This window comes from Lycorma delicatula, chromosome 4, assembly GCF_047948215.1.
Source record: "Lycorma delicatula isolate Av1 chromosome 4, ASM4794821v1, whole genome shotgun sequence".
NCBI classification, from domain to species: Eukaryota; Metazoa; Arthropoda; class Insecta; order Hemiptera; family Fulgoridae; genus Lycorma; species Lycorma delicatula.
The window spans coordinates 65113165-65134953 of NC_134458.1; the positions used below are offsets into that span (position 1 = coordinate 65113165).

Genomic DNA, 21789 nt, shown 5'->3' on the forward strand with positions numbered 1-21789 from the left:
ACTTGGAGTAATAACCGGAAGGTACGTTTTAAGGATAACGCTATTATTCTTCATTACTTGATGGCCTTTATCATTTCTCGGTTGTTTTTATTACCCCCTTGTCTTTCTATTTTCGTAAATATTTATAGTCTTTTATTTGTTATTTTAAAGTAATAAAACCGAGTTACCGGAGGAAACAGTCGAATGCTGCCCTTTTCGGCCATAAGTTATCGCTGTTTGACTGTTAAAATCCGATACGTTCGTGATAGAATCGGAGTCAGTTTATAGAGAAATAAAATTTAACATCTGTATCTTAAAAAAACTCTGCGGAAATACGGTTCGGTAGCTTTTTTCTTTCCGTTTCTTTCTATAAAAGTGAAACGGAATCCGTATATTTGTATTGAATCGATGGAACATAATGAAACGTAAAAAAAGAAACAAAAAATTTTAAACAACAACAAAATTTTATCGCTATTTTTTTCTTAATTAATTCTGTCGTTTATTTATCTATAGATTTATTTAACCGTCCGAACCCGATCAGAGTACGCCTCGGTCTGTAAAAATGATTAAACGATGTAATTCAGTTGGTCAGTCTAGTTCAGTCGTTAAGTAGATACGATAAATTTATCAATTTTTTTTATATAAATATCATATAACGGAATAGATCGTAAGACGAAATTCAGTGTATTATCACTCCATTTCTGCACTCCAACATTTGCTCAATTTTCATAACGTCGAAGATATAATTATCTTCTTAAGAAAAATCACGGAATGAAGAACAAATATTGAAAGTTTATGAATTATTTGAAAAAAAAATTCTGTATCGCAGGAGGTAGTATAAATTTGACAGTTAAGATTTTGTATATACATACCAAAAATGTTATAAATTAAGTTATAAAACAAATTAAAAAAAGGCCATTTATCGATTTCATGACGGAAATATGAAATGACGGCGTAATTTGGTAGTCGAGGTTCTACAGTGAAGCCCTTCTTTTTAATTAATTTGCCGTAAAATCGAAATTATTTTATAATTAATTATGAAATACAACACGATATATTTTCATAATTTATTTCTTAAACAGAAATAAATTTTCGACCGCTTCTTCTTATATTTTCAAATATTTTATGTTTGCATTATAATTTCGTGTTGTAATACAAAGGTTTACAGCAAACTCGCTATCGTTGCCTATTGTCATCAATTTTTACTAACGGTCTCTAGACTTTAAATTTAAAAAGCTCTGTAACAGCTTATGTGCATACAACGTACGGCTTGAGTTTGTATGCTCTTGTTGACGGTGCCTGTGATTAAAAATCGATCGCATCGGAATCTGTAACATATTTTAAGTAACTGGTTTTATAAGAATGAATATAAGTTCTAAATATTTAAAAAACGAAAGTGAAACGATTCATCGTCAATCGCAACAGTGGTAATTGTGCGTCGTGAGCAGTGGCGGCTCGTAACTAAAATTAGTGGAGGTGCTGCTCCAGAAAATTTTTTTGTGGGCCTTTTTCAACACCATGGTTAAAGTGTACTGTAAAATAAAAGAACCGAAGAAAAAATTAAATGGAAGCAGGATAGTAATCTAATTCTACAACTTACCACATTCAAGAATATGGTACACGGTTTATGGAATACGGTTTTTATGGAATACGATTTTAGCACTTTGTGCTTAAAAACCGTATTCGATTTAACCGAATAAACAATAAAATGTCAATACAGATAATATATTTTAGTATTATTAGATGATAACTTAATAAAATCCCCGCTTAAAAACACTATAGTCCAATCGTGCTTAATTTAAATGTCTATGTACACAAAAACAAATACATAATTAGTTTTTATTAATGACCTATTCTTTCGCCCTTTCAGTGTGTTTTTGGACAGATTTGGCGATCAAAGAGCCCTTGATTTCCGTCATCTTCTGATCACTACTGAAAAAACAACTAAACCGCTTTCATACTCCTTCCACCGATTATACTACAAACGGGAACGAACAAGGAACGTAGCATACACACGGGGAGTAAAAAAAAAACTACCTTCCACCAACACGCCAGGGTCGACACTGCGGAAGAGACAGTGCCATCTCTCCCTCGCGTGCACTTTCCTATGTGCGCTTGCGCACAACAGCCAAACACCACGTCGTTGAAACTGTGAAGCGCACAATTCCATACAAAGATTTTTTATCTTTTTCATAAACTGGGGGATGGCTACTGACATTAAGCTTAAGGATTATATATTGTACAAGTATAAAGAAAGAATTAAAGAAAAAATAGGTATTAAAGATTATCGATAATAACAAGTGGAAATAGGGGATGCTGCAGTTCCACAATGTCTATACGCGAACCGCCACTGGTCGTGAGTGACCGAACCTGTCCACGAAAGTAAATATCGGTATGCCGAAAATCAGTCGTGTAATTACAACATTTAAAAAACGGTAAATGTATTTTACACATAATTATAGTTTATTGCGTGCGAGCCGGTCGAACGTCCTTTGTAGCCTTTATCGGGTTTTTATATGGTCTAGATTAAGTTATGACTAGAAGACCGGTGTAGGACGGATTACCGCAATTTACAAACCGCTATTGTTTATAAGGACGTCTTTTATTCGAATCGTGGCTACAAAGAGATCACGTAAAGTCTTTTTCATTTTGTCTTGAACCAAGGTTATCGGTGTTTGGGCGCTTATATATCTAACGTCGTACGTGTTTCTGTATAACGGGCGATAGTATTCGGGGTAAAGTCGATGTAAGAATCGCATTTCTACAAGAAATATCTACATGCTTGTGTCCCCTCTGCCATACATAATTTTTGTTTAGGTCGATATTATATTAATAATATCTTCATCCGCACTAAAAATGTATCGGTGAGTAGCAAATCGACTCTTTTTCACTGTCGATGATATCGGGTAACTCTCTGAAATTAAGAGGTTTTTTTTTCTATTAATTTCGGGTTCGCATTAATTTTATGTACATTGATATGTTTTTCGTTCTCTTAGACGCAATATTTTTTTATTTTTTGTGTATTTATGAATACAATTTAATTTTTTTTTACAGTAGGCTATGCAATTATCTCCATGTATTCAATTAAACGCATTGGTTCTAGGCCTTTCACGTACATTTCTTATATCGATGAATTTAAGGTGAATTAGAAAAAGAATAATTCTTAATTTTTTTTTAATATTATTTTTTAAGACTAATTTATTTTGTAACCCACGATAAACGACTATTGTTGTATTCTACTGATTACAGTAATGTTGATCGGGACACGGGGTATCCGTTTATTGTTTAGATTTTACTTAATTTTATTATTTATTACAGACATTCCGTATTAAAACGATACCATATCATCTCTTGATAAGTATTCAACGCATAAGATTCAGGCATAAACGCCTATAAATTGTAAATAGTTTATTTACGATTTACCTTTATGTTCGTGTGTATAAAACTGATTAGAACTACGGTAAAAACGAGAAAGAATTGAGCTACTCGTTATAATGCTCTTCCACGAATTCTTGTAGTATATTCGATTTTAATTTAACTTTAAACTTTTCAAGACTTTTAATGTTTATCGGTTCTGCAGGCAACGAAGGTTTAAAGTCGATGAATCTAGATCCGTTCTACAGAATGTTTGGAGGCGTTGGGGAAACTATATATTCGAAGATCATTATTCCGTAGTCTACTAGTACAATAGAAGATAATGTCCACGGCGGCGATTTCTGCAGACAAACACCGGTAACTCGTATACAAATAAGAACAGAAGGGTCGATCTACCTAATCGATATTTAAATTAACATTAAGGAATATATTGCGATCTCTCGTCCGTTTTCTCTTACAGTTCCTAAACGACCGTTGCCTTAGGTACTCCATCTTGGTTTCATTTTTAGCGACCGAAAACGTTCTCTTCTATTCTCATAGTTTTTATGATCCGCCAGTTTTTTACCCGTTTCTATGGATTGACGAGTAACGGTTTGCGTGGAGCAGACTGGCTTTCCTAGTCAACGTACTGATTGTTCTAAACTCCGTCCTAGCGAAAGTAAAATTACATTTCCGACAAGTAATCTTGTTTAAAAAAAATACCACGGTATCGGAAATTGTTGTCTGCATCCTTTAAAATTACATCGAATTACCGGATATCTACCTTTTTCCTAAAACAAAAAGACCAAGCTGTCGAAAAGAGTAAGTTTTGTTAATTACTTCGACTTTTGATCACAGTTTAACGCGATCGTAAACGAATAGTTCGAATGAATATCGTTCCGATTCGGCTTCCGTAAGAATACTTCCATAATTAAAAATATACTAATTTTATATAAACTTATCAGAACCGTTAACAATAACTACGTTCTAACCGGAACCTAACCGGTGCGAAAATTAGCCGTTTGTAACAGCAGCTTTTAACGCGTTTGCTATTAGTTTCACGTTTAACTTAAGATTATTAAAGGAAAAATTGTTCGTACCCATATTTTCCTTACGAATCCGCGTTTATCACTCTTATCCATCGTTTTATTTTGATTTTAATTTGTTATGGTTCATGTGGTATGTTCTAAAGACACGCAACAAATCTAACGATTTTGCATCGTTAGAACGATGGAAAATTTAAGGAATAACCTGTACGTCTCGAAACGTGTTTCACTTACAGAAGAAGCTTTAGATATTTTACCAATCGTTTAACCGGTGGATCGTTAAAAAGGATTAAATAAAACGGCTGCATAAAATTATAATTATTTGTGTGTGTCGCTTATCATTTTGCGTTTATTCAAATTCGAATTTTCCAAAATCAGCTCGAAAACCACGACTTATCATTTTGCACCCGGTAACGTAAAACGATACACGAACATCATTTTATTTGCTTTACTCTATAAATTTTTAAGATTTTCTTTTTGATGGTGAGATAACACGTGGTTATCAAATTATACCGTGCCTATTACAGAATGAGCGATAATTTCTACAACAATGGACCAAAACGCACGATATATTCTTATAACATCATATCTGGGCCGAGTTCGAGACGGGCCGATTTCACCACGAAGTTACTGATTAGGACGAATGCTGATTTTTGTAGAGTTTTATCTGAACACACCCGCGTGAATTTTTGTAAGCAAAAGTGTTTACAGAATGAAACCTCGGCCGTTGTGTATAACGTTCTATCGAATATTTCACTGATTACATAACGATTCTCTAAATATAACCGGCTCAAAAATTCCTTTTTACCGACAGTTTTGACTTTGTGTTTCATTGCCGGATTTTTTCCTACAGAAGATATATAATCAACTTCTTTCACACGAATATTCATCTTCTGGATCTTTAAAGAATGGATGTCCTTTTTTTTAAGACAAGATTAAAGATCGAGATCGAAAACTCCGCATTTATGTAGCGGAATATATATTAATGCTAAAGTACCGGTACAAAAAATTCCAATGTTTTTGTTCTGTATAATAATCGTTTAACGGTACAATACAATCTTGAAGTTAGAAAATAAAGCCTTTCGTCGGTTTATAATGCCAAAAGTAAATGTGTTGCCTTTTCCTACATATTATTTTATTTCTGTGGCGATAATCTGAATTCGTTGCCGTCTTTAAACCGATTGATGACTAATTAATAATAAAAATGATAAATTGAGACAGCATCGACTAGCGACTGAGAACGATAATATATTGTACGTGTTATTGTTATCGTTTTTTTTGCATCTAATCGGGTCATATTTTTTCCAATAGTTTTACTGTAAAAAGGAGGTTTTCTTAGGAAGCCTTTATAATTTATTAGTAATCTAAATAATTAACAATCGTTCAGGTAAAAGTATTTGAAGTAGACGATTTTGAAAATTCAGGTTTTGTCGATGAGACCAGTCGGGTATAAGTTATAGTTTGACGTAGAAATAAAAGTTTGGTATTAAAATACAATGTGTGTGTACACCAATCAACTATACAAATTTATGAATTAAATACACAACGTTTCACTTCTCTAAACTTCTTCAGGTTAAAATTCACATTCATACACACATAATACAAAATTCTCTTACATACTAAGAAATTAATTGGTCTACCCATTCTAGATAACAATGACTTTATCCCCACCCTTGTTGTAATAGATCCCCCTATTCATACCTGACTCATGTCATCTTTAGATAATTATCTCTTTATATAACCTGATTGCTATTTCTTGTTTGAAATCTTTACAATGGTTAACCCAAGAAATTAGTAAAAGTATAATTTTTAAATAAAATATGTCTTTTTACTTCTAATCAAGAGGAAAATAAACTTAAATAAATTACATTTAAGTTAATATTCATATATATATATATATATATATATATATATATATATATATCTCCTGCCCTACCACTGCCTCCTCTAAAACACATTTTCAAAGAATTTCCTACCCAAAAAAATCTCTGCACAAAAATAGAATTCCGATTAAAAAAGTCGCAAAATTACAACCACAAAATTTGTAGTCGAATTCTATGTGTCTTCACTGTAAATAAATGTTATAGTGAAAATATTATCCGACCGACACTCGAGACAGTTTGCCGCGGTATTAACTCTGTGTAGAAACTAAATTTCATAAAAAAAACTAATTCGATGACCTTCACTTTAACGATCGAGTGCCGGTTAAATATTTTTTTGTAAAAGGACATAAACCGGTAGAGAAAACTAAATGGAAAAACACGAATATCTAATTGTCACTTGTAAAGTTTGTCTGTAGCGACTCGGCCGATTAATGCATACCGTGTACTAAAATATTAAATCGGAAGCCGAATAAAATTAAACGAGACGGTTTCAAGCTGTTTTTATCCGTACAGAACGCAGCTCTATTTTATAAACAATTCTTCTCGGATCGATCGGTAACTTCATCCGTAATATTTTTCGATAAAGTACCGAAGAATAAATTTAAATAGTAGTGAACATTAATATCGCGATGGTAAACGGTGTAAAGCAAACGTTTAAAAGTAACGGAAACCTTAAAAAACTAACGTAAACACAAGAAAGGATAAAGTAAACGAACGCGGCAACGTTCTACAAAATTAATCTAGGACGCTCTCTTATAGCACTACGACGAATTAAAAAAAAATTTAATATTTAACTATTAAATATTCAATCCCTTATCTACTTTTTTATTCAACGTTTATGAACCTTTTTTATATTTTTAGCGAAATTCTTACTTATTGTTTTTATAAGAAGTGCAGTAAAGCGCATATTCAATTAAATATGAATACCAATACGGTAAATATTGTTCCGGCTTTCTATAATTATTTCATTTACGATCATAAAAAATAACGATCGAAAAATTAAAGTAAAACACCAAGGTAGAAAGTATTTTTGAAATTTTAATCTAAAGAGCATAGTTTTTATTCTCGATTCTTTATCCCGCAGTTTCTCTATTCGATAAACGGCAAAAGGATATGTTTCCTATAACGTCAACGCTCGGCCATGTAAAATATAGTTTTAACTCGTTTCGCTTTCGATTCCAAAATATAATGTGAATTTTTAATATCTAGTTTATACTGACTGTAGAATCGGGATCTTATTTCTACTGCATTTAGGTTCGGTAATAATAGCGAAAGGGCCTAATCGCTATCTTTTTTCTCTTCCGTTTTCACGCTGTTTTATCTTATTTCTGTCAGTTTCTTTTTCGTTTTGAAAACAAAAGTTTACTAGTTGATATAGTACAAATATAATACATATGTCGAAGGAGTCGAACTTAATTTATTCGGATAGTTTGTATTACATTATCGAATTTAAATACCTCGGATTCTTTCAACGATAAGGTAGGACCGGAAAATGTTCGAGGTCGTAAAGGGAGGGTGAAAAAGTCAATCAAGCGCTTTGTTAAGAGTATATAATTATGGTCTATTTGTTACTACTTTGTTTCAGCATTAATTGACTGATTTTCAATCGACTAAATCAGCTCCGAGTTAAATTCGTCCCGAAGATCGTTTAATTATTGTCTATCTTTACATTTGGAACACCGGTAAAACAATCAAACATTTTAATGGTACGCAAACAGTAAAAATCTTTTCTGAATTAATCAACATTGTAATTTAAAGCCGCCTGTGCGGCTTTTTACTTAGAATTTGCTAAACTTTGAAAAATGTAATGTTTTATTTTATATAACTATACACATATATATAAATACATGTATGAATTAGCGCGATTAAATAATTAAAACATTTTTGTCGATCTATATTATTTATAATGATGCTATCGAATGTATAAGTAGGTCATACAGTATTTAAAATCAAGTAACACGGTAGGATTCTTTAGTCGGAAACTATGTTTCTGCTTTTAAATTGTACGAGAGGTTTGTACGAATTCGTTAGACGAATTCGCTGTTAACATACATAAAAATGACGATTCAAGATTCAGTTCGTTTCTTTTTATGTCGTAAACGGCATACACGTAAACGATGAGAATCTGTTCATCAAGATCAAGGATTTTACAGGACGTATATTCGACCCAGGAGCCTACCGTGTTAAATGATATTGTACTGTTGTCGTATAGATGAGGTAGACTAGAATAGAGTAGGTGGTAGGCTGTGATGTAGAGTGTGACGGTGAGGTGGCGACCGTGTTCCAGGCGGCAGCGTACCCACAGGAGGACAACCCTTGCCGTCTCCACCGGAAGAGGATCACAAGGACCTACCGGAACCTCAGACTGGCACCTCGGGCTCGGGTAAGATATTTAGTGTAATGTTTACATGTTTTTTTTTCAGATGAGTGAATGATCCGCGCATGTTGTGTTCGTTTTAAAACGGCGAACACGCATGCTCTGCCTTGTAATTAGACTTAGTCTTTTTCGTTTAATATTCTTTTAGTTAAAGAATTTATAATTATATTTGTAAGCAGAATTCAAGTATAAAAACCTGCTCTCCTCTTTAACGAAGTCACTACCTGGGCGGTCGATAATTTAATTCACGGTGTACAGTCAGGCGTGCTCTTCAGTAAGCGTTATAAATTTTATTTTTTTCGACGTTCAATATTCTTCAGATTCTAATCCCTACAGACTGAGTGACCTTCCTTCTAATTCCTCGTATTAATAGTTAATCGATGACTACATCCTGTTAGAAGAGAATAAAAATATGAAAGGTTAAGAGGAATATTTATTGCAAAGCAGAATCGCTGTAAAGCTGCCGAATAAGAAACCCTTGAATTCCACGCAATTTTTAAATTAAAGTCTGTACTTCAACTGATTCGGAACGGGTAGTATTCATTGAAGTCGCGATCGATCATCTTCCCTGCGCATCAGACGTGTTGAACCGATTCTCGCCGCGATAATCTAATATTGTATTTAAATTTAGCATGTGATTGCTCATGATGATACTGGATTTAGAAGAAAAAAATATTTTCTGCCGTGACTAGCCGCACAAAAATCGGTAAATTATTCGGATTTGCTATCTGGAATAAAATTTCTCTACCTAAAATAAAGTAAAAGTTTTTAAGAAGGCCACCACAATCATATAGGTTATATGGCCGTCTTTTGTTTTAGCGAATACTATATTAAAAATTTGTTTTCGGTGTCATTCAATTTCATGTAAAATTTTATTTTTTTAAGTAAGTTTACCTCGATGTAAAATTCTTAGTTTTTTAAAGTACCGTCTGTGGTATAGTCATTAACGACTAAAATATGGAGCAGACCCATCAAATTACATCCGAGGTCGATTAAATTCTACGACCTATGGGAACCGGCTTATTAAACGCGGCTGTCAACTTCGGCCGTTAGCATATATTTTTACTTTGCACGGTCCAATTTCAGGATACTACTACGTGTTTTGAGCTTGCTCGGAACCTGGATCCGTGCGGGTGGCTCAACTCGGAGAGGACGGGCTCGGCTGTAATTAGGGTCGGTGCACTCGAATCCTGCGGCGGGTCCCTGACCGCCGCACAGTGTGCAGCTTTTCAAATCTAGGAGGAAAAATTCAACCCACCGGGTTGGTCTAGTGGTGAACGCGTCTTCCCAAATTAATTGATTTGGAAGTCGAGAGTCCAACGTTTAAGTCTTAGTAAAGGCTGTAACTTTTATACGGATTTTAATACTAGATCGTGGATACCGGTGTTCTTTGGTTGGGTTTCAGTTAACCGCACATCTCAGAAGTGGTCGAACTGAGACTGTACAAAACTACACTTCATTCATACGTATTATCCTCATTCATCCTCTAAAGTAATACCTAACCGGTAATTCCCCGAGGCCAAACAGGAAAAAGAAAAAGGAGGAAAAAATTCATTTTTTTGGCCAAGCCTGAAGCGTAGAATTCTTTTACGTCTCAAAAGTAGACTATCTGTGACACATGAAAACGTGCTTGTTTTTCTTGATGATGCTGAATGGCCTTGAACATGTTAGAACACGCGCTGGGTATGTATGTCTTAATTGTTTTCAAGTTTTCACAATAGTTTTACTTTAACTGTGACCATTAAGAGTCTTCTTTGGCGGTTTATTTGGTTTTAATTTATTATTATAGTATTAAGTTATATTCAGTAATTACTTTCTTTACATTGTGACATTTAGTTTCCGATACGTCTTATAAAAAGTGAGCTAAGGAAATTATTGAAAAATTAATTTTTTAAAAGTTCTGTTAGATGTTTAATGCGTTATACCACTTTGTACAACCATTGTATTTATATACATTTTAAAGATAAAACTCTTGAATTTTCAACAGATAACAAACATTTTGCGCAACGTTGTGCATTCTATTTTTACGATAGTTTCCACAGAATGATTTTCATAATTTATAAAAAGTCTCTGTTTGTTGTACGGGTTGAAAACTCGAAATATTCAACATTTTAAGCAATGTTTAATTTTGTTTTCGAAGAAATGGCAAACAAAATGTTTCCTGAACCAGCTCTAAACAATATTAAAGCCACAATTGGGAGTTTTTCTCAAAAAATTGAAACAAAATGGGAGAAAGTGGCAAGACATCGAGATAGATTCCTGAAAAATTACTCATCCTGGCTTGAGGGAAATATTTCATTTTCAGAAGACTTAGATCGAATTTGAAGTATTAGCTAGTACTTGCAATAGACGGGGTAGGCCTGTAAAAGAATTTAGTACCTCTGATTCTAAGGCTAAACAACTAAAAATAAAGAACTTCATTCTTTCAACCTCAAAAGAAGAGCTATCGATGGCAACTCAAATGAAACTTCGAAAAGAAGGTAAAAGAGACTCTGCATCTATCTTTAAAGAGCTGTGTACTGTTTCTCAAAAAAGAGGAACAACAATTAAAAATGCCTGTATATCCTAGTTCAAAAATTCACCCATTTTATCTTCAGATCAAGCGCTTTCATTAATAGTAGACAAATCTATCAACTCGTCAATACAAGCTGATAGACAGCAGGCTATCGACATGACTAGTAAATTATACCCAGCATATTATAAAGTAAAACTTACAAAACAATTATGCTATCCTGCGGAAATTACGATGTCAGAAATACCATCTGAAATAACACCCCAGTCCCTGATTGACCATACAATGACACGGTTGTGTTAACATGAAAAAATCATTGAAATTTTTAGCGTGCTTGAAATTAGTTCCGCGAAAGTAAAATCGAGTTTTTTGAAAAAAAGATGTTTTCTTAAATAAAATTCGAATAACTCATTCTGTAATGCACCTACATGGCCCATTCTGGGCTTAAAACTTTCTTTAAGAGTTGTACTAACCTGTGAAAATAGTGCGCATATTTCAAAACAATTGCAAATATACGAAAAATCGACCAAAACATCGACTTTTTTCGGCTCAAAAACTTCAATTATTTTTTAAAGTTGGAATTCCATCGAAATAACATTATTGTCATTCGATAGCTGCCATTTTTCTACGAATTTAAAAAAAAATTCTTGCTCTACGACGTACTGGAGCCAAGATAATTTTTTTCAAAAATTTTCTACGACCTCATTTTTCAATATTAAGGTCTGAAATTTGCACACGTTGTACTCGAATATTTGTACTTTAATATGAAAAATATTCCGCTGCGATCGATTTCGTTTTCTTCACTGTAAGCTAAATTTTGTTGGACCTCGTAAAATACTTATTCCATTCGGCAAGTTGATGCGGCTAGTGGGTAGAGGAGAAAGACTTCGACTCGTCGGTTGACAGACTATCTGAGGACGCCAAGTCGAAGTCTCTCTCCGCCCACCACGCGCATCAACGATGTAATAACATTACAGACAATACAGTCTGTAATGTTATTACTCGACTCGAGGCAAAATGCTGATAGCGGGTATAAGAAAAAAATTTCTTAAATGCGCATACAATGTGTGATTTGATACCGACCGTTATAGATCTATTTTAGTATTTTTACATGCGAGAAGTGAAAAAGGTTTTCGTCGTCGTCGGTGAAGAAAAATAGTAAAAGTACGAAATATGATACTGTAATTTGGGATTAGATTACAGCTGAAACCGTAAAACTGAGCGTATTCTCATGCCGCTGAACTGTAAACAGAAGATCGTTTGTCTTTTCATTATGTGACGTCCTAGAGAAATTTTTGTCGTGTATAATCTTTTATCGCGGGTTTTATAATAAACATTAAATTAACATAACTTTTTTTTTTATTACTTTAAAGAAATTATGTCGATCTGTTTTTTCTAGTTTATGGGTTTTGTTTTTTGTCGTTTATATCGTATTTCTCTTTATCGGTCGATTTTTTGTTCGGTTTTAGTGCCGGTATTCGGTTATACCGCGTATATTTTTTGTGCGGGTATAACTGTGAAGCTCATTTGAGAAAAATGAAAAAAAAATTTAAATCGGCTTTAAAATAAGGGAAAATATTCAGTTTTACTGGTAAAACTGAATATTTTCCCTTATTTTAACTTCGACGAATAAACTTCGATCGTGTTCGCTGCAGACTTGATTTTTAATTTCAAAAATTTTAATTTTTCGTCCCCGGTTCGTGTTTAATTCCGACTGATATATTTACAATACGAAAACAATTCAAGACGTAAGAGAAATATGTCAGTTCGTACAGAGTAAAAGTTGTGCATGGATTAAAAACTTTTTAGAAACAAACACGTTTATTTTAGAATAACTGTCGTAAGTTTTTATGGGCGATTATACTTAATTTTTTTAAAAATATTTTTTTCATCTTAATAAATAATTTCTTTAAGGCGAGCCAACTATGGAGGACTTTGGCCTGAAATAAAATTTTATCATTTTATTCTCGTTTTAAAATTATGCAGCTATGATAGCAATTGACAGATGATAATTTACCCTGATGACACATTTGGTGATTAACTGTGTCGTGATAATTCTAACTTTTAAAGGGTTTTCACCATTAAGTTTTAAAATCGATTCAAAACTCCTTCCGATCGTCATAAGGAACTTATTGAACAAATTGTTAAACTTTGTCGGATTGGATTTTTTTGATTTTCTCGTCGTAGGGTTGAAAACCCGACTATATTCAGGGTTACCGAAACAACACTTAATTTTCTTGACGTATAAATATAAGAGTTGAACTTTAATCTGCATAAAAGCAGCTTACTGTGCTCATCGATCGAAATTAAACTTATGGGAAACATAATTATTTCGTAGGCGATGAAATAACGTCTTACTCTGAGTCTAGAAATTAACTTTTGAGCGGTCTCATAATTTTTTCTTTTGTTTACAATTAATTGCGACTTGAATAATATGATTTCAGCAAGATCCGAACGAATGCCGAGATCGACATATGATGGAGACAAGTCGTTCATTAAACAAAAACCAGAAATTTTATACCGATTGATTGAGCGAACACATCTAACGACCGAAAGTGAATACGAGTATATAACAGACAAGACGAAATGACATCGTTTTTAGTCAAGTCTTATGAATTTGTAGCGCGTTAATCGATCGTCCTCGTCGACCGGAATTACGTAAGCCTTGAATAGAAGATGATATATTTACATAAAATCTGATGCATTACGTATTAATGTCATAACGTTATACTCTAATTATATATAACATCCACTTAATATGTAAATATACATTTGCATGTATTTTCGTGGGCGTGGGTATATGAATATTATGTGGCAATGTAGGAAGCAAAGATATTCATGGGGGAGCTTTTACTTTGTTTTGTTGACGTTCGCCAACGTCGTAGCCTAAAAAATCAGTCCCCGTCAAATTTTTTTCTCGTAAAATCTCTAATCCGCTTCGATCTATTGTTTCATATTCGCCAGTTTGTTATCGCAAAAATCAATTTTTGAGCCTATCCGAAAAAATCTGCGCATGCCCTATTTTCTGAAACAAATGTGGTCGCTCATCTTCGTGCATTTATAAAAATCTGGAAGACATAAATTTGATATTTTCTACAAAACGTTATATCAAAAATTTTGTTTCGATTGAACTGTCAGCAGTAGAAAAATCGGTTTATTTTGCTTATGAACATTTTTTAGAGTGGTTGCTTTCGAGTTTCTATTTTGCTTCGATAAACTCGATCGAACTGCCCGACTTTAAAAAAAAAACGTCAAAAATAAAATCATCAGTGGAACCACCATTATTTCTGCGTAAAACCTACAAAATAACTTTTACCGATCTTCCTTATTTACGTAATTACTGCCGTGGAAAAGGAAAATCGCAGTTTTTATCATATTTTTTACATATCTGTCGAACAAGAAATAAAAAGGTTTAATTTTCAAAGTTCATCGGTACGCTCCACTAGTGATTTTTTATACGGCTTCATTAACATTTTATTAACCGTCACGACTTTTGAAGCGTAAAGAACGCTTTACAGAAAACCGCCGAATGTCAGTTTGCATTTAACATAGAACAAAAGTTTTTGTACCCTTAATATTGTGTTTTATTCGATTTTGTCGTTATATTTGTCGGATTTTTTACAGATCTTAAACGCTAAAAGTTTTACATTTTAATCGCTTTACTTTTTTTACGGTCGGACGAGTTTGGAATTTTTTCAGACGTAACAGTAATGTGGGGCATTATCCTTAACGATAACCGAATTATTTCCGACCGAAATTAACACAACACCAATCACGTATTCCTGAAGCTACCGGTAATCAAAATCTACATCTACCGGTAATCAAAATCGCTTTCTATTTAAGTAACTATGGGTTATTTTCCTGCCGGTTAAAATTCTGTTATCCGTCGATATCCCTAAGTAACCAAAAGAATATCTCTTTCTTAATTTCGGAATTAATATAAGTAATAGATTTTCCTGCATTCTTTTGTAATCTTCTCATTTACCTTAAAAGTTTTCGCCGCCGTAAATGTTTTTTTTTCACGAGTAAAAATGAATTTCTCTTTCTAGAAACATAAGAAAATTTAGGGGTTTTTAAAAAAAACACGATAAACTCTTCTTTTGGCAAAAAGTTATAAATCGATTTCTTAATTTACCGCTTTTAAAACTTTATCGACCAACGTTTTTAAAAAATAAAAATGGTCGATTTTTATTCGAATGAAATTATTATTAAAATTGCTTATACTACCAGATTTTATCTTGTCGATGTATTAAAACACTAATAAACACAACGTACATTAGACATTTATGATGACTTCATTTTTTAAATTTAAAAAAAAAACATTTCTTACCTTTTTCAGTTCCCACTTCTTCATGACTTCCCTCACTTATATCATTCGATGGTTGTATTTTTAATTATCGATCCAACTAATTAGATTTTTAACTATACGGTTTTTATTGCTAATTAATAATGAACATATTACACAAAAAAAAATATATATATATCTCGGTCTACTGTTTTACAAAATTACAACTCGTAAATGAAACGAGTTAACGTAACGGAAAAGACAAGATTGTGCATGACGCAGAATTATTAAACGGAGTAAGAATAAAAAAACGAGTGGTTGCAACTGGATGCTGCAGAATAAAACGGGTTGAATACTGTATGTTGCCAATAAAGGATCGGTTTAAAATTTATTGTCTGTGATCTAAAATAAATAGATTAAAATAATTTATTTGAAAAAACACACAAACGTCGCCCTGTTTGTTAACTCTATGTATTAATTTATTTTATTTCATCGGGAGACGGACAACACTTACAAAAGTCTTTCGGCCACGAAAAGAGCGATTTTGAAAACCCGATGTGGTTTAGAGTTACGTGAAGTAGGAAAAGTTCCCTCATAATTTCGGGAATATGAAATCCATATTCGACTTACGGTAGGGAGGGGTAAGGGAAAGGACAGTACAAAATAAGCATACTGACCGGCTTAAATACATGTTGGAAGAAAACGGGTATATGCCGGAGCGTGAAGCGGTTCAAATTAGAATGAAATGAGAGGCCTATAGTTGTGTGACGTGAACCGATGATATTTAACTTTAAAATATGATACAATTTTATAGTACCGGTTTGGTCTAGTGGTTAACGCGTCTTCCCAAATCAGCTGATTTGGAAGTCGAGAGTTATAGCGTTCAATTCCTAGTAAAGCCGGTTATTTTTACACGGATTTGAATACTAGATCGTGGATACCGGTGTTCTTTGGTGGTTGGGTTTCAATTAACTACACATCTCAGGAACGGTCGAACTGAGAATGTACAAGACTACACTTCATTTACACTCATACATATCATCCTCATTCATCCTCTGAAGTAATAACTGAAGGGTAGTTACCGGAAGCTAAACAGGAAAAAAGAAATAAAGCAATAAATAAAAATTTAAATATTGCGAATAAATAGTAAATCTTGTTTGAGACCAACAATTTTATAACTGAAGACTTACAATCCTTTTAGATCCTCTTTCTATATAACCTTACCCTCACTCCGATTCCGAGTAAATTTGAGAAGCTATTGAGGTCGACCACTGAGAAAAGGTGTTCTATTAGCGGTCCAAGAATCGCTAAGCCGATACGTAAATCGTTTAATTATAGGTTAACTAATATTTTAAGTTTGTTGTTTTTTAACAGGCTTTCTTTCTTTTTCCTGTTTAGCCTCCGGTAACTACCGTTTAGATAATTCTTCAGAGGATGAATGAGGATGATATGTATGAGTGTAAATGAAGCGTAGTCTTGTACATTCTCAGTTCGACCATTCCTGAGATGTGTGGTTAATTGAATGAAACCCAACCACCAAAGAACACCGGTACCCACGATCTAGTATTCAAATCCATGTAAAAATAACTGGCTTTACTAGGACATGAACGCTGTAACTCTCGACTTCCAAATCAGCTGATTTGGGAAGACGCGTTAACCACTAGACCAACCCGGTTGGTTTTTTTAACAGGCTTGGGTCCGCTAAAATCAACTGTGATTTTTGCCAGCATGTATGCAAACCGGCAGGCAAAGATTTTTCTGTAAAGGGCGCTAATGGAACGGAAGGATCAGACAATTTTTGGATAGAATTTTACTGTGCGGATGAGAATTAATGCTATATAATGGCTGTATTCTCGGTGTACTTAAACACCGTTAGAGAGAGAGCGTGTGTGTTTGTGTGTGTGTGTGTGTGTGTGTGTGTGTGTGTGTGTGTGTGACGATACGGATTTGTGAGTCGTCGCAGATCAATAACAGTACGGCGGGACAATTTTCTTCGATATTAAATTATGTAAGCTACGATAAATTTTCTTAATTTTTTTGCGGTTGTGCTCGGACCTAAAGTATAGTAGCGGGTAATAAATGTTGCCGAATTAGTATTACAATTTTACAGTTTCAACTACAAGGAAAACCAGTTACTACGCCGTTGTGAATTTAGACATCTTTAGTCGACGTTGTTTATTTCTTTTAAATCGGGTGTGGCGGATACGACTCGTGTCAGTCGCGCCCTACTGAACTTCACAAAAACTATTTCGTTATCGTTACACTATATAAATTGAATTCATTAATTTTTCAAAAAAACAGATAGCGTTACATTTTTCCACGAAAAATCCTGTCTTTCTAATTAAAAAAAAAAATCTGTTTTCAATAGCGAATGATTATCTCGTTCATTTTTATATGATTTAATATTTTTTTAGTTATATTTATTCTTTAAAGAAAAAAACAATTACGCCCAAAGTTTCATCTTTTTTCTATGAACTACGCGTTCGGTATCGGTACGAAATAAAAATTGTAAATAAAATAAAATGGTACAGAATAAAAACATTCACATCCATTAGATGTAGCTTCATCCCCTACATGTTAAAGGTACGTGCAAACTTATCGGTGAAATCAATTATTTTGAACAAAATTCTTGCACCGTATTCTATTGTTCTAAAATAATATTATTATAATATAATAATAATATTATAACTATTATATATATATATATATATATAAAATCTATATATCTCGTTGATGTGTGTGGGTATATATACACACACACATATACCGAGTGATATTTAAGTATGAAAACAGCTTTATACTTCATATCTGAAAGGTATTTGGAGGCAGAAAGAAACGGGGTTCTACATAGCTAAAAAACTCTGTATTATGGTGGTTTTTAATTTTTTCCGCCGTCTTGGATCCGCCATATTGAATCAAACTTAATTTTTTTAAATAGGGAGGTGGACATATGACACACGATTTCGATTTAAAAATTTACAAGCAAAACAATGGTAAACCCCGTTTTTCTGTTAATTCCTTGGTTATCAAGTTATAAGCATTCAAATTTGCAACGACAGAAAAATCGTGTTAACAATAAAACGTGGTAAAACGCGTTACATGAACAATTCTGTTGCATTTTACATTCATAATGCATACAATAACATATTTTAAACAGTGCTGTAATATTGATGATAATAATAAACAAAATTAATAATTAACAACACAACTACAAATCAAACGGCTACATCAACTGGTATTATTTAATTTATTTCAATATTACAATATTTATTCTAAAATTTTAAATAAATGTTTTCGTTCGTAAATTACTAATGAAATAAATTTTGAAAGCATACCATTCTACAGAGTGAGCAACATAAAACCGAACCAATAACGTAACCGCTGCAGAATCGGTAGGTTATGTTGGAATGAAATTTTACAAATGATACGGATAGATTAAATAAGAAAATAAAAAAAGGTAATTTAAATGTTACATTTATTTACCTTATTACTGCAATGTTCAAAATGACCATCCTGGACATCGATGCACTTGTGTTCGACTGATCATATTGAGTCGTCTGACGCAAAACATTGTCGTCAATTGCGTTGATTTCTCGTTGAATGTTCACCTTCAGTTCATGTTCTGCGAATTAATATGGGCGGATAAATGAAACCATGCCTCTTCTGACATGAAATACGACATCGGGTCTATCTGCCCACGAACAATATCTTCGAGAAGCCAGTTGCAATAATCAAGTAGTTTCGGTCTGTCTGTCTCCTTCAGTTGTAACGCGGTATGGTTTTTTAGTTTTAATTCATGAACTGAAATTCATTAACACCAAATTGTTAGGATAACTTGCGTAGTGATTTTTTTGGACTGGCAGTAATTAGCCTTTCAATATCGGCAATGACCTGTGAGTCCTAACGGAAGGTGGCCTATTTCGTTTTGAATTTGTAACCGAACCTGTTGTACGCCATTTTTTTAACCAAATCGTGTATGTACTGGGATACAGGCATTCGGAAATTTTTCTATGAATATTTGACGTGATTCTTCAAACGATCCAGAACGAATGTAGGCCTCAACTATTGTTATCCTCTCCTGGATTGAATAAGGCATTTTACACAAACACAACTGCACTGCAACAAAACGTATACTGCACTAACACGTAACCACGTGACAAAGGGCAGCACAGTAGTAACACATACATCCACTAGTCGCGCTAGTTGTGTGAGAGACTTTCATAAATAGTTCCGAAAGTTCTTCCACCGGGTGTAGCTTATAATGTGAAATTTATTTCTATTAAGAAATTTTTGAACTGAAAAATAACTGATGTCATGTTGGACAATAGCTTTCCGAATCTAAGAATGAGGGTCTTTAACAAAGGTCTACAATACATCTAATGACTTTGCATCAGTTGACATTTCGTTGGTGTACCGGTGCGAGGACGATTCTTTACAGTAGCGGTTTCTTCAAATCGCTGTACTGTCTTGATCACAGTCGATTTACTTACCGGTGCTCTATTTGAAAATATATTATTAAATAAATCATATACCTCTTGTAAAGACCGAACTCTGTGACCATACCCGTACATCATCAACAGAGTTATTCTTTCGGTTTCACTTAAAGAAGGCATTGTTATTTGAAGATTTAATATTTAATAAAATTAAAGAGGAAATTAATAATAAAACTTTCAACGAAAAACAAATTTGAACCGCTGGGTTAACAACTTAATTTTTACTAGCACTATCAAATTTTACCATTACAAATACGTTGAAGTAAAAAGGTGAAACGAGGAGTTAATAAGTTGCATTGTTTCAACGTAATACAAACTGCATTGTTGTAAATTAACAGCTGATTTACTCAATTTCATTTCTAATACGTTTTTTAAGTAACTATTTCCAGCTGATTTGTTTCATTTAAAATAAGTAACAAATATCAGCCGATATTAACACTGGAATTTATATTTTATTTAGAAAATAATATCCGTTGATGTAGCCGTTTAATATGTTATGTTGTTAATTATTAGTTATTGCTTATTATTATTAACATCATCAATATTACAGCACTGTTTAAAGATCGTTATTTTATGTATTACGAATGTAAAATGGAATAAAATTGTTCATGCAGCGCGTTTTACCTCGTTTTATTGTTAACGCGATTATTCCGTCATTGCAATTTTGAATGGTTAAAACTCGATAATGAAGGCATTATCAGGAAAACGGGGTTCACTACAGTTTTTCTTGTAAAATTTTAAATCGAAATAATATGTCATATGTTCACCTCCCTATTTAAAAATATTAAATTTGATTTAAGATGGCAGACAGAAATTAAAAACCCACCATAATGCAGAGTTTTTTTTAACTATGTTGAACCTCATTTCTTTCTACCTCTAAATCCCTCTCAGATATGCAGCATAAAGTTGTTTACATTCTTATATATCACCCGGTAATAATTAGGTGTGTGTTTCTGTTTTACAGTGTCTTTCTATTTGCTAGTAAAGTAATAATTTACATGTTGTGATGTACCTTTATTTTACTTTTTTTTTTAAACACCTTATTTTTATTATGTGTAATTCTTTTTAAGGTAAATATAAATAATTGTATATTTTCACACTATTACGTACTGAAGTAATTACCTAGTCTTTAAATGCATTAACATAATCCTACGTAATCGGAAATGAATCTATAATATGGCATAAATATATAGATAAAACTCGACAATATTTTTAAATATTATTTTTAATCGCTCTTATTAATAAATTTATAATCACTCTTTATAAATAAACTAATATTCTTAAAAGTTATTCCGTTCTACGAATGCTTTACCCTCTAAACTTCCACGTCTTCCGAGACGGGAAATTTAACATTTAAACTCTCGAAAAGCCAAAAGAAAACGTAGCTATATTCACAGAATAATCGCATCAGTGTTACTCGAATTTGTTCCGATTACGATCGATATATTTCTCATTTTGATGCGAGTTGTTTCTGACAAATATCAGTTAGTCTGTCCGATCTATTATGCGTAGTAGTCTTTGGATGGAATACTGTGTACTGCATTTGCCAGATCTATTTTGTTTTTTAACGTACTATATATGTATGATCCATACTTTTATAATTTTGATAAGCGACTAGAAATTATTTTTTAGCTGTAGAAATATTTCCAGGTACCTACGGTAACGTTAAGAAATATTTCGTCTCTTCTTCATCATTGGCTGGTGATCCGTAAAACGGGCCGATCCTCATCACCAGGATTCAACGCTTGAAGCGAATTCTGAGGGTAGGCTTCATCCTAATAATTATACGATTTGTACGAGTAGATTCTTAGATTCTTCTTTAAAGTGTTATTAAATTACACTTTAAAGGCTTATCTGTTT

General features: G+C 33.1%; 1 protein-coding gene across 3 annotated transcripts in view; it reads left to right on the forward strand.

Annotated features, from left to right (window-relative positions):
- LOC142323486 (uncharacterized) overlaps positions 1–21789 on the forward strand; it is a 207888-nt gene that overhangs the window by 15210 nt on the left and 170889 nt on the right. For 2 of the 3 annotated variants that reach the window (XM_075363199.1, XM_075363201.1), the window contains exon 3: positions 8550–8645. The exons of the other annotated variant lie outside the window; for it this stretch is intronic. In XM_075363199.1, coding sequence (XP_075219314.1) covers positions 8550–8645 — 96 coding nt within the window. The remainder of the gene's footprint in view (positions 1–8549; positions 8646–21789) is intronic. 3 annotated transcript variants of the gene reach the window in all.